At 49.7% G+C, this 12,848-nt stretch overlaps 1 protein-coding gene across 1 annotated transcript in view; it reads left to right on the forward strand.

Moving 5' to 3' along the window:
* The window catches only part of NT5DC4 (5'-nucleotidase domain containing 4), a 38,910-nt gene that overhangs the window by 24,495 nt on the left and 1,567 nt on the right, over positions 1-12,848 (forward strand). Inside the window, exons 10-17 of the mRNA XM_081017435.1 lie at positions 37-78; positions 1,919-2,026; positions 2,398-2,464; positions 3,252-3,422; positions 4,711-4,762; positions 6,899-6,959; positions 11,438-11,614; positions 12,551-12,646. Of these exons, the coding sequence (XP_080873561.1) occupies positions 37-78; positions 1,919-2,026; positions 2,398-2,464; positions 3,252-3,422; positions 4,711-4,762; positions 6,899-6,959; positions 11,438-11,614; positions 12,551-12,646 (774 nt within the window). The remainder of the gene's footprint in view (positions 1-36; positions 79-1,918; positions 2,027-2,397; positions 2,465-3,251; positions 3,423-4,710; positions 4,763-6,898; positions 6,960-11,437; positions 11,615-12,550; positions 12,647-12,848) is intronic.

Raw genomic sequence — 12,848 nt, forward strand, 5'->3', positions numbered from 1 at the left:
GAAGCTCCAGTGACACGTGGGTCTGTCCCTTTCTAGGCGATCATGACGTACTTGTTTGACTTCGGAGAAGACGACGTGGTGAGTCGCCGCTTTCCCCGATTGCTAGCTCTCGCTCTTTCTCTTGCTCCCTGCTCCCAAGTGTAGCATTCCCAAAGCAAGGAAGGATTGGACTCTGATTAATATACACACAGAGGCTTGACCAGCAAGACTCTGGGAGGGGTGCCAATAATAATCCTGTCCACCCCTTGGCCCAGGTCGTTTTATTCACAAAAGAACTTTTTACACAGTGTTTGTAAGAACCAATCAGATTACCTCTGAGCATTAAAAAAAACAAAAACCACATGGGGACAAAGTTAAAGTTAAAACTACAAAGAAACTATTTCCTACTTGAGCATGCATACATAGTTCAGAGTAAATAAAATAGGAATCAAGGAGGAATGCTGTTAGGAAACACCGGAAGTCATAAACGGCAGTAAACGGGACAGGAAGGATGGCAGTATTTATCATCTCCTTGTGAACTCTCTTCCTGGCCCTTAGATTAACAAAATCAAGGAAAGGTACATCGGAGAAACTACCTACTATCTTTATGACCCAGGATGCCTGATGAACAACTGGCCTGTGTATTTAGAATGCTTATAGGTGCCTGTCAGGCGTAGAGAAAGCAAATGACAGAGGTGCAGAGGCTTGTGGGATTCGATCAGAAATTATTGTCAATGAATCAAACCCAGTCAACGCAATGCTTTCACTGCGGACACAATGGCTTGCTCTATATTTCATAATTCCTCATAGCAATCCCACCTGACCCCCACACTCTGGATATTTGCACCCCTACATCAAGGACCAGTTGGAAAACTCCACAAGGGGGCCTCATGTGAGGAGAGCTTCTTGTCTCCTGTTGGGTGACAGGAATGGGGGAGATTCCCCTGGCGGGGTGCCGCCTCATGGGTGAGCCAGTTCTGGGTTAGAGTGTTGGACTAGGACTCTGGAGACACCAGGGTCTGAGTCTCCTCCATGAATCTGTCACTGGGTGTGACATTCTATCTCAGCCTGACCTACCTCACAGGGTTGTTGTGGGGACAAAATGGGGAGGAGGAGAACCCCCACACGCCACCTTTCAGAGGAAAGGTGGAATAATAATTATAATTATAATAATTTATTATTTATACCCTGCCCATCTGACTGGGTCTCCCCAGCCACTCTGGGCGGCTTCCAACCAAATATAAAAAACAATACAGCGTCAGACATTAAAAACTTCCCTAAACAGGGCCGCCTTCAGGTGTCTTTTAAAAGTAAAATAGTTGTTTATCACCTTGACATCTGGTGGGAGGACGTTCCACAGGGCAGGTGCCACTACCGAGAAGGCCCTCTGCCTGGTTCCCTGTAACCTCACTTCTTGCAGCGAGGGAACCACCAGAAGGCCCTTGGTGCTGGATCTCAGTGTCCGGGCTGAATGATTGGGGTGGACACACTACTTCAGGTAATACAGGACCGAGGTCGTTTAGGGCTTTCAAGGTCAGCACCAACACTTTAAATTGTGCTCAGAAACGTACTGGGAGCCAATGAAGGTCTTTCAGGACCGGTGTTATATGGTCTCGGCGGCCGCTCCCAGCCACCAGTCTAGCTGCCGTATTCTGGATTAATTGCAGTTTCCGGGTCACCTTCAAAGGTAGCCCCACATAGAGCGCATTGCAGTAGTCCAAGCGGGAGATAACCAGAGCATGCACCACTCTGGCAAGACAGTCTGCGGGCAGGTAGGGTCTTAGCTTGCGTACCAGATGGAGCTGGTAGACAGCTGCCCTGGAATACAAATGTAATAAATAAACAAATAAGCTTCCAGACTCAGAGGTCAGCCTCTTCCCAACAAAGACCCCCTCCTACCCAGCTCTAAGCTGCCCTGATTTTTCCCATCCCATGGCAGGAAGCACCCCAGAGCCGGCCTTGGCGCTCCTACTTCGACCTGATTGTGGTGGACACTCGCAAGCCTCTGTTCTTCGCGGAGGGCACTGTCCTTCGGCAAGTCAACACGGTAAGTGCCCTTTTGGTGCCAGTTGGGAGGCTGGATGGGGGTAGAGGCATTGCAGGGGGTTGGACTAGATGGCCACTGGAGGGCCCTGACCTGAACAGAAGTCCTGCCGGCTGGGATGGGCCAGGATCTCTGAGTCTGGCTGGGAAAGCCCCTCTTAGAGAATTTTCTAGAGCAGAACACATAGACAAAGGCAATTCCTTTAGCTTGGGTTCCTGCATTGCAGGGGGTTGGACTAGATGACCCCTGAGGACCCCTTCTCAACTCTACAATTATGTGATTCCGTGCTGAGCAGCTGGAAAGCCACTCACCCTGCCTTCCAGCTTACCTCATTCCTCCCCTGCCCGACATAACTCCCTGTCTTTTTTTCTCAGGACACAGGGAAGCTGCGGATCGGTACCTACACAGGACCCCTGCAACACTGTGCTGTCTACTCGGGAGGTAAAGCCTGCACCAAAGCTATAGGCCATGTTGGGAAAACTGCCTGGCCTTTAAAAGAACCCCCAATATTAGCCAGACGTCAGTTGCTGCAGAAGGGAAACTGAGCCACAGGGAGTGTTATGAATCCATCAGGTCTGGAATCTGTTGCCTCTGTTGTTAACAAAATCTGCCCTTTCTCCCTTATCCAAGAGCCCATATAGAGTCCTTACGTAGGTTCCCTATTGGTAGGAGAAAATAACAGAGGCCAACCAGAGAATATTGAGAAGCAAAGCGGCTAGTAAGCCTGATCTTTATTGATCTGTTGCAACAGAGTCCTCGCTAACCACACGCAGGAGGGAGGAGGAACCCAGAATAATGGCGCGCAAGGCCTTATATAGACATTTTAAATTCCCTGCCCTGGAGCTCAAGACCACCCCTCCATACATCATACATACATCACAGAAGGGGTGTAACCCAAGACCACCCCCCACATACCTCCATCACAGAAAAGGTGGTCTAAAACAGAAATTTGAATGTTGTTTTTCCTGTTTGCCAGGTTATCTGATTGCCTTTCCTGTCTGTCTGTCACCCATTAAAATGCTGATTACTCAATTCCTGAGACAATGGGAAGGCTCCCTAACCCCCCTCCCTCCTCGCAGGGAAAACATTTGGTCGGTTTGGGAATCAAAATGGTTTCAGGTCGGTCTTCCTGTGCTGATGTATGTACGTGCTTGGTTGGTACACGTATGAACATTTGACATATATCTAAGACCTCAAAATTCCTATCACACACCTCTTCTCTTTCCAGGCTCTTCAGACCTGGTGTGTGACCTTTTGGGAGTGAAGGGCAAGGACATCTTGTACATCGGAGACCACATATTTGGGGACATTCTCAAATCCAAGAAGAGGCAGGGATGGAGGACCTTCCTGGTGGTGCCTGAGCTGGCCAAGGAGCTGCAAGTCTGGACAGAGAAAAGCGGTGAGGAGGAGGAAGGTTTCAGTGGGTGGAGGCAGGCTCCTCTCACCCCTTTGCAATGACCCAGAGAGCACCACCAGCCATATTCTCTGCACGGTGCCTTGTTAATCTCTGGAACTCCCTCCCACAGGAGTCAGTGCTGGCTAGCAACTTGGATGGCTTTCAAAGAGGATTGGCCAAATTTGTGGAGGAAGAGAGGGCTATTGATGGCTCCTAGCCAGGTGGCTCTGCTCTGCTTCCAGAGTCCGAGGCAGTGATGCTTCTGAATTCCAGCTGGTGGAAACCACAGGAGAGGAGAATCTTGCTGGTGGTCTTCATCTGGTTGGCCACTGTGAGATGAGGGTGCTGGATTAGATGGGCTATTGCCCTGATCAAGCAGCCTCTTCTTATGTTCTCTGCCCTCCTGTGGTTAAAGGGGTGTCCCAGCCCACTCTACCTCCAGATCTTGGCTCTGATCCTTTTACTGGTGCCCCAAACCAGGTCTTATTTCCTAGATGTGTATCATATAGCTTTGTTACTTGCTGATACTGTTGTAAATAAAAATATGCCCTTTTCCCTTATGGGGTATCCAAGAGCCCATATAGAGTCCTTACATAGGTTCCCTATTGGTAGGAGAAAATAACAGAGGCCAACCAGAGAATATTGAGAAGCAAAGCAGCTAGTAAGCTTGATCTTTATTGATCTGTTGCAACAGGGTACTCCCCTCACACGCAGGAGAGGAGGAGGCCCCCAAAAATGCTATGCAAGGGCTTATAAAGACTTTTGAAATTCCCATCCTCTAGATCAAGACCACCCCCAGAAACATTATGCATTCATCACAGAAGGGGTGTAACCTAAGACCACCCCTCAGATAAGGCGGTCTAAAACAGAACATTTGCATGTTGTTTTCTCCTGCCGCTTTGTTTATTTCCTGTCTGGCAGGTTACTTGATTGGATTTCTTGGGGATCCTTGGCAGACTTTTGTAATGATAAGGCTCACACCCTTATTCAAACACAGATTAAGACAGGATTTGTGAAGGAAGAGACAATGGGGAGGCTTTTCCATTTTTACCATGCAGAGAAACATTTGCTCAGTTTAGGAATCAAAATGGTTCCAGGTTGGCTTTCCTGTGCTGATCTATGTACGTGTGGTTATGAACGTTGCCATATATCTAAAACCATAAAATTCCTATCACAATACCAATAATCTAAAGACCCATCTCATCCCCAGTTCTAAGAGGTTGTGCTGGCAGGTCTTTTGCACCTCCTTTTCAGAAGCCACACCTAAGAATGTCCATTTCCCCCTCCACAGAACTTTTTGAAGAGCTGAGGAGCCTGGACATCTTCTTGGCTGAGCTGTACCAGTAAGTCGGGATTCCTGCCCATTAGCACTTTGCCTGTTGTGTGCACATGAGAAATTTGCAAGGAGCCCATGTGTCAGGGGTTCAGGGACAGAGGCACAGGGTAGGCAGGAGATGGAGAGCGATGGGGATGAATCCCAGGACAGCGAGGAAGAGGATGACAATGACTCAAGAGATTCCATGAGTCTTTCCAGCGAATCAGAGGATTCCCAGAAGGGGGCGCCGGTAGTCAAGGCCAGGGGAGCCCCAGGGGGGACGTGTCAGGAGCAGGGGGCCAGCGGGGATTCCCAAAGTGGCAGCTGGGCGTCAGGACCAGCCTCCCCGCCAGAGTGCAGCGAAGGGGGTGGAGGTTTCAGTGTATCAGGGGAAGCGGCTCCGGCAGCAGAGAAAGGAGGGAGGTCGGAGCAAGCCACCCTCCCGGAAGGGGAGGGGAGTAGTGAGGGGAGTAGTGTAGCTGTCAAAAGGAAGGTTAGAGGCTGGGCGCGCGCGCCAAGTTCAAATGTAGAGGCGCGCGGAAGTACAGGGAGCCCGGAGGAGGGGCCAGGTCCCAAAGCCCGCAGGAGGGGGCAAGAGCAGTCTGATTCTGCGTCAGAGGAATCCAGGAGGGGCGAAACCCCAGCGGGCAGAAAGACCCTGCGGAAAAGGAAAGAGAGAAAGAGGTGGAGCAGCGCAAGCCTCTTAAACTGGTGCAAGGGAGGGACGGATTCAGAGGGGACTTCAGCGGTCTAAGCCTAGCAGACGTAGGGCTGCGCGCCTCGGATGTGAAGCAAACAATGAACTGCAATAAACACTTTTGTATATAAGAAGAGATAGGCGTTGGTCTTTTGTGAGCTGAGACTTGAGGCAGCCCTGACACCATGTTTCGTATTACTAGAAGAGAAACTTTGTTTTTAGAAAGACGGACAAGATTCTGAATGTGGAGTCATTGCCAGGGAGAGCTGCCTCTGTTGGAGGCGTTGCCATGGCTGGAACTGGACTGGAAGTGTCCTGCGGTGCCCCCTGCCCTGATTATGGCGATTATAGAATCACAGAATTGTAGAGTTGGTTGGGACCACCAAAGAGTTATCAAATTCATCCCCCTGCAATGCAGGAACCACAGTTAAAGAAGCCCTGACAGATGGCCATCTAGCCTCTGCTTAAAAACTTCCAGCGAAGGAGAGTCCACTACCTTCGAAAGGAGTCCATTCTACGGACAAACAACTCCCACCCTCAGAAAGTTCTTCCTGATGCTTAGTCATAATCTCCTTCCTTGTCATTTGAATCCATTGGTTCAGGACTTACCCTCTGGGGCATCAGAAAACAAGCTGGCTCCATTTTCCATGGGACAGCTCTGAAGATGCTGAAAGATGGCAATCAGATCCTCTGTTTTGTGTACTTAGAGCATCTGTATGTTGTCCTTCAGCCAGAAAGAATGGGCTTACATACGATACGATAATCTTTATTGTCATTGTCCCATACAGAACAACGAAATTGAAAAAATCTACATCAGACATTCAAAAACCAATAAGTCTGCTATCCCAGTCTGGTTAACCCCCTAAAAACTCTGATACCCCATAATTAAATACAATATACTCACATAGAGACTACCTTACACTTCGTTTAAAACCAAAATCGCATTTGGATAGAAACTGTTTCTCAGGTGGCTAGTCCTAGCCTTTATAACCCTGTACCTTCTTCCAGAAGGCAGAAGCTGAAAGAGATCACTATCCTGTGCTATCTCTGCAGACTTCTTATGACACCTGGAAGCATAGATTTGATCCAAGGTGGGAAGAGTGCACCCAATTATTCTCTCCGCAGTCTTTACAACCCTGGACAGCATTGTTTTTCCCCTGACCGTGCAGCTCCCAAACCACACACACACAGTAAAAACAAGACAGTCCACACTTGCAGGCTTACAATTTAAAAAAAGGTCCTATGACAAACAAGGGAAAAACAACAGAGAGGGAATAGGAAAATCAGCATCCAAATTCAGGCACCAACTTCAAAACAGCTGTTCCTATAATCTCCAGCTTGTACAGTTCAGGGGCAAGGAAGTGCCATGTGGAACTGGGGCCCCAGCAAATCTTTAGACAGGCAGTGTGACCTCCAGAAGGGATTCAGGTGGGATTTTGAGCACAGGTGTCCTCTTTCCCCCCCCAGGCACCTGGACAGCGGGAGCAACGAACGGCCGGACATCAGCTCCATCAAGAAGCGGATTCAGGTACCCCCCCCCCCAGTTCCCAAGCAGCATCTTGGCCTATGGCCTTCCTGAGCCCATCACTCAAGCCTTTGGGCTGCTGGTCAAGGCTTCTGGGGCCAGAGCTCAGCCTCACTCAGACACAAATCCCTTTAGGGCTTGCTTAGTACGCAGCAAGGGACGCGGGTGGCGCTGTGGGTTAAACCACAGAGCCTAGGACTTGCCGATCAGAAGGTCGGCAGTTCGAATCCCTTTGACGGGGTGAGCTCCCGTTGTTTGGTCCCTGCTCCTGCCAACCTAGCAGTTCGAAAGCACGTCAAAGTGCAAGTAAATAGGTACTGCTCCTGCGGGAAGGTAAATGGCGTTTCCGTTCGCTGCTCTGGTTCGCCAGAAGCGGCTTAGTCATGCTGGCCACATGACCTGGAAGCTGTACGCCGGCTCCCTCAGCCAGTAAAGCAAGATGAGCACCGCAACCCCAGAGTCGGCCACTACTGGATCTAATGGTCAGGGGTCCCCTTTACCTTAGTAGGCAGCAGAGCTGGCTAAAGAATGGAGCCTTATTTAAGGCTCTGCTGTCTTATGGTCCAGATGCCCAGCAGCGTCGTCCTCTTGGTTCCTACCTGGGGGGCTGTGACAGGCCGCAGGTGACAACCAGAAGCCCCAATGGGGAAACCTGCAAGCCGGATTTGAGTGCAAGAGCCCTCACCCTCCTCCTGTGGTTTCCAGCAGCTGGTGTTCAGAAGCATTGATGCCTCAGTCTGTGGAGACAGAGAATAGCCTTCTCCTCCATGAATTTATCCAGTTCTTTTTTAAAGCCGTCACTGCCTCCTGCAGGAGTGAGTTCCATAGTTTAACAATGTGCTGCATGAAGAAGACAGAGCCTGTTTTCTCCCACAAAGCAAAGGTCGTCTTGCTGGTTCTAGGCAAAATCCCCAAACCCACATGAGGGCAGGAGCTTCTTTAAGTCAAGCAGCACGTTGCACAAAAGCTCCTCTTTATTGGTTGGTAAACTAAATGATGGGCAGGTCCAGCAGTTGGGAGAAAGTCCGCGGGCAATGGCAGAGGTGTGGGTGACACCTGTTATAAGAAAAACACCTCTGATTCCCTTATGGGGTTATCTAGAGCCCGTATAATGGGACATGGGTGGCGCTGTGGGTTAAACCACAGAGCCTAGGACTTGCTGATCAGAAGGTCGGCAGTTCAAATCCCTTTGAAGGGGTGAGCTCCCGTTGTTTGGTCCCTGCTCCTGCCAACCTAGCAGTTCGAAAGCACGTCAAAGTGCAAGTAGATAAATAGGTACCGCTCCGGCGGGAAGGTAAACGGCGTTTCTGTGCGCTGCTCTGGTTTGCCAGAAGCGGCTTAGTCATGCTGGCCACATGACCCAGAAGCCATTAAAGCGAGATGAGTGCTGCAACCCCAGAGTCGTCCGCAGCTGGACTTAACGGTCAGGGGTCCCTTTACCTTTATTATATATATAAGACCTTAATTTTTTTATTACATAAATTTTTATTTTTATTTTACCTAGAGGCTCTGCATTGTGATACCAAAAGCGATTCCCTCAGAGCCCACCAAGTTTGTTTTTAGCTCGATTTGAAAATCAAATGAAAGAATGGAGTATTTTTTTAAAAAAAGATTAAAAGTAGCGCAGAATATCTGGTGGGCCAGCCTTTTGGAAGGCACCCTCAAGAGCTGTAGCTCTCCCCCTGTCCACTTTTCCCCTTGCTCTTCCCCCCACAGGCCCAAAAAAGGTAATCCACCCCCGCCTTGGTTTTAGGAGGCCCCAGAGAGGTCTGCTCACGCACCACAGATTATTCAGGCAGTTGGGAAACATGGGCTAGAACCGCCAGATTCAGAACATTGCAACATAAGCTTGCCACAGAGGAACATTTGTTTTTTTCTCAGGCCCTTGAGCGATGCAATCCAGCTGACCACAGCTGGTTTTGCAACATCCTGAGGGAGTTACTCCAACTTTAATTACGCCTCTCTCTGTTTCCTGTGTTAAAAGTTAACCAATCCTGATAAGAGACTTCTGGGTTTTTTCTCTCTCTCCAAGTGTTCTGTTATAGAGAAGTAGTTCCTAAACATTTTTGGGCCACTGCCCTCTTGGTTCCATATTATTCGGCATTTTGCACACCCTATTATGGAAGATAATAACACAATAAAATTCAGAACAGTAAGGATGAATTGCACATTTATTCAAAACCCAATTAGAACAGTTTATGTTTAAGGAAGTCAACAAAAATGATGCACTTGATCAAGTGATACCAGCTTTTTGAAATAGGATAGTCATTTATACCTCCAGCGCCCCCCACCCGCCCCCTTGGTCATCCTATGATCCCAGTGGCTGCTACAACTCAAGTTGGGAACTCACTGTTAGGGAGTCCTGTATATTGGTTCTTGAACTCAATCCTTTCTGGAAGTCCATTTGACTTCGAAAACGTTTGAAAACCAAGGCCCCGGAAACCATGCCGACAGCTGAAATGGACGTTCAGCTTCCAAAAAACATCCGTAAACCAGAACACTTACTCCGGGTTTGCGGCATTCGGGAGCTGAATTGTTCGTCACCTAAACTGTTCAGAAACCAAGGTACCATTGTACTTAAAATACCCCTGGCACCTGGACATAGTTGGCTGGGTTGGGGGAGCATTAAATGTTTTCCTGTTGTGAAAGTCATGGAAGAAAATGAGGAAGAAGACACAATTAAGGGTTCAATGCAAAAACTTAAAATATTAGTTGGAGCGTCCACAGGTCACTTGGACTGCTGTTAAGACTGAGACCTTGTACAGTGGTACCCCAGCTTAAGTATTTAATTCGTTCTGGAGGCCCGTACTTAACCTGAAACTGTTCTTAACCTGAAGCACCACTTTAGCTAATGGGGCCTCCTGCTGCCGCCACACCACCGGAGCATGATTTCTGTTCTCATCCTGAAGCAAAGTTCTTAACCTGAAGCACTATTTCTGGGTTAGCTGAGTCTGTAACCTGAAACGTATGTAACCTGAGTGTATGTAACCTGAGGTACCACTGTATAGGGTGGTATACAAATTTCAATAATAATACTAATAATAATATGGTAAAACTTGCATACTAGAAAAAGCTACATCACATGTGGAACAAGGCCAGCATGATTGGTCATTTGCCAAGAAGCTGCCACCATCAGCGAGCTTTCTTGCTTACAGGATCTGCTCACTTCTTCAGGGATGCTTCCCAGTTGAGGGAGTTGGGGATGTTTAGCCTGGTGAAGACGGAGAGGTGACAAATACCTGGAAGACGGAGTGAGCTTGATTTGTGCTCCTTCAGAGGGGAGGACCCGAACTGATGGATTCAAATTGCATGAAAGGCGATTCTGACTCAACGTTAGGAATAACTTTCTGATGGCAAGAGCTGTTTGCCAGTGGAACGGATGACCTTGGAAGGTGGTGGAATCTCCTTCATTGGAGGTTTTGGACAGCCATCGGTCAGGGACTCCTGCATTTCAGGAACCAGATGACTTTTGGCGTCCCTTGCAACTCTACAATTCTAATATTCACTTAGGCTTTCATTTGCAAAAGTCCTGAGAGCCAGTGTGGTGTAGTGGTTAAGAGCGGTAGTCTTGTAATCTGGTGAACTGGGTTTGCTTCCCTGCTCCTCCACATGCAGCTGCTGGGTGACCTTGGGCCATAGCTGTCAACTGTCCCTTATTTGGCGGGAAACTCCCTTATCCCAGCGCCGTGTCCTGCTGCTGTCCCTTATTGTTGATGTCCCTTCAATTTCCCAGGTTTCAAAGGAAGCAGCTCCTCTCCCTCCCTCCCTGCTGGCCAGGGAGGAGGGAGGCTCCAACTGTGTTGATTGGCTGCATTGCTCACCCAATAAGGAGTCTAAGAACGACTGGGGGGGTGGAGCTTGCATGCCTTGTGCTGATCAAATCGGCCGTGTTGCCTGGGGACTCACCTTTGCTCAGTGCTTCCCAGCGGAGAGGTGACAGTGGTTTTCCTTGCTGCATCCCCTTTGCTGAGTTGCTGCGCTGTGGGAACCACCGCTTGAGGCTTAGTTTGGCGCTGGTTGACTAAAATCCCTTATTTTGGCTGCTGATCCCTTATTTTTGAGGCTGCTGGTCCCTTATTTTCAAATCTGTAAGTTGACAGCTATGCCTTGGGCTAGTCACACATCTTTGAAGTCTCTCAGCCCCACTCACCTCACAGAGTGTTTGTTGTGGGGGAGGAAGGAAAATGAGAAGGTTAGCCACTTTGAGACTTCTTCGGGTAGTGATAAAGTAGGATATCAAATCCAAACTCCAAACTCCTCCTCAATATACAGATAGTAGACCTGGAAGTTGTGGCCATATCTCGCACAAAGCGTTTGTGTTACCACCATAGAGAGATGGGGTGTGTGTGTCTCCTCTCCCCTGACAAAGGACAAAAAACCAAAAAGGGGTACCTGGTTGCCAGGACCCCACCTCCCAAGCCTAGGTTTCCCTGCTTCTATCCTTGGCACCTGACTGAGCAGGGACTCTTCTTCTCTTGCAGAAAGTCACCCACGAGATGGACATGTGCTACGGGAAGATGGGGAGCCTCTTCCGCTGTGGGTCCCGCCAGACCCTCTTTGCCAACCAGCTGATGCGCTACGCAGACCTTTATGCTGCCTCCTTCATCAACTTCCTCTATTACCCTTTCAGCTACCTTTTCCGGGCACCACCCACCCTGGTATGTGGCTAGGGCATCCTGGGGCAGGAGATGGGGATGTGTGGATGGCTGTACAGTGGCACCTCGGGTTAAGTACTTAATTCGTTCCGGAGGTCCGTTCTTAACCTGAAACTGTTCTTAACCTGAAGCACCACTTTAGCTAATAGGGCCTCCCGCTGCCACTGTGCCGCCGTCGTGCGATTTCTGTTCTCATCCTCAAGCAAAGTTCTTAACCCGAGGTACTATTTCTGGGTTAGCGGAGTCTGCAACCTGAAGCGTATGCACCGTATTTTTCGCTCCATAAGACGCACCTAGCTTTTAGAGGGGGAATGCAAGCAAAAAATATTATTTAAAGGGAGTTCTGAGCACAGCCTGTATGTATCCCAGGCTCTGACGGGCTGCCCTTCTCCCTCCTCGGGGAAAAGGCCCCAAGAGCTGCACACACGCTCCGCGCGGCTCTTGGGGGCTCTTGCGGGAGGTGGGGGAAGGGACAGAGTCGTGTGCTCTGTCCCTTCCCCCACCTCCCGCAAAAGCCGGGGATAGCCATGGAAGCCTCCGCAGGGCAGCAGGGAGCCTTCATCCCACTGCCCTGCGGAGGCTTCGCGGGATATCCCAGAAGCCAGAACAGCTAGAGGGAGCGCTGCGCCGCGGTCGGGGAGAGGGATTCCCACTGGGGCATCTGGTTGGCCACGTGAGGACAGGATCCCATAATAGATGGAGCCAGCAGGGCTCCTCCAATGTCCTTACATTACAGGCTTTCTCCATGGAAGAGACTCCTCCTCTAAGCTGCCGGGGGGAACGGGACAAGAGGGGCAACCGTCTAGCCTTCCTGTACAGGCTTGCAGCTTTTGGCCAGCTCTGAAGCAGCTTCGCTTTTTTCTCCTCTGGGAGGCTGGGTCTGCCTCCTGATGCCCACCCCCAACCCTGACAGTTGCGTGACAATTCTTGCCCCTCCAGATGCCCCATGAATCCACCGTGGAGCACACCCGGGTGGAGTTCAGCGAGATGGGTCTCCTGGCAGGGCATGTGATGCCCCAACACAGGCCGCTGCAGGTGAGTCTCTCTCTGCTCTTCTGCTGTCCCAACGCACTCCTGCATGCTTCCTCCTTTCCCTCCCATGGTTTTTGGCTGCCCTCTACTGACACCCACACCGGCACACTGAAAATGGCTTTAGGTTTCAGTTAGTCATTGCCAATACAGTGGTTCTCAAACTTAATCAGTTCCGGATGTCCGTTCCAAAACCAAGGCACGCAAT

Source organism: Podarcis pityusensis (assembly GCF_964106645.2).
Source record: "Podarcis pityusensis genome assembly, chromosome: 8".
Lineage (NCBI taxonomy): Eukaryota > Metazoa > Chordata > Lepidosauria > Squamata > Lacertidae > Podarcis > Podarcis pityusensis.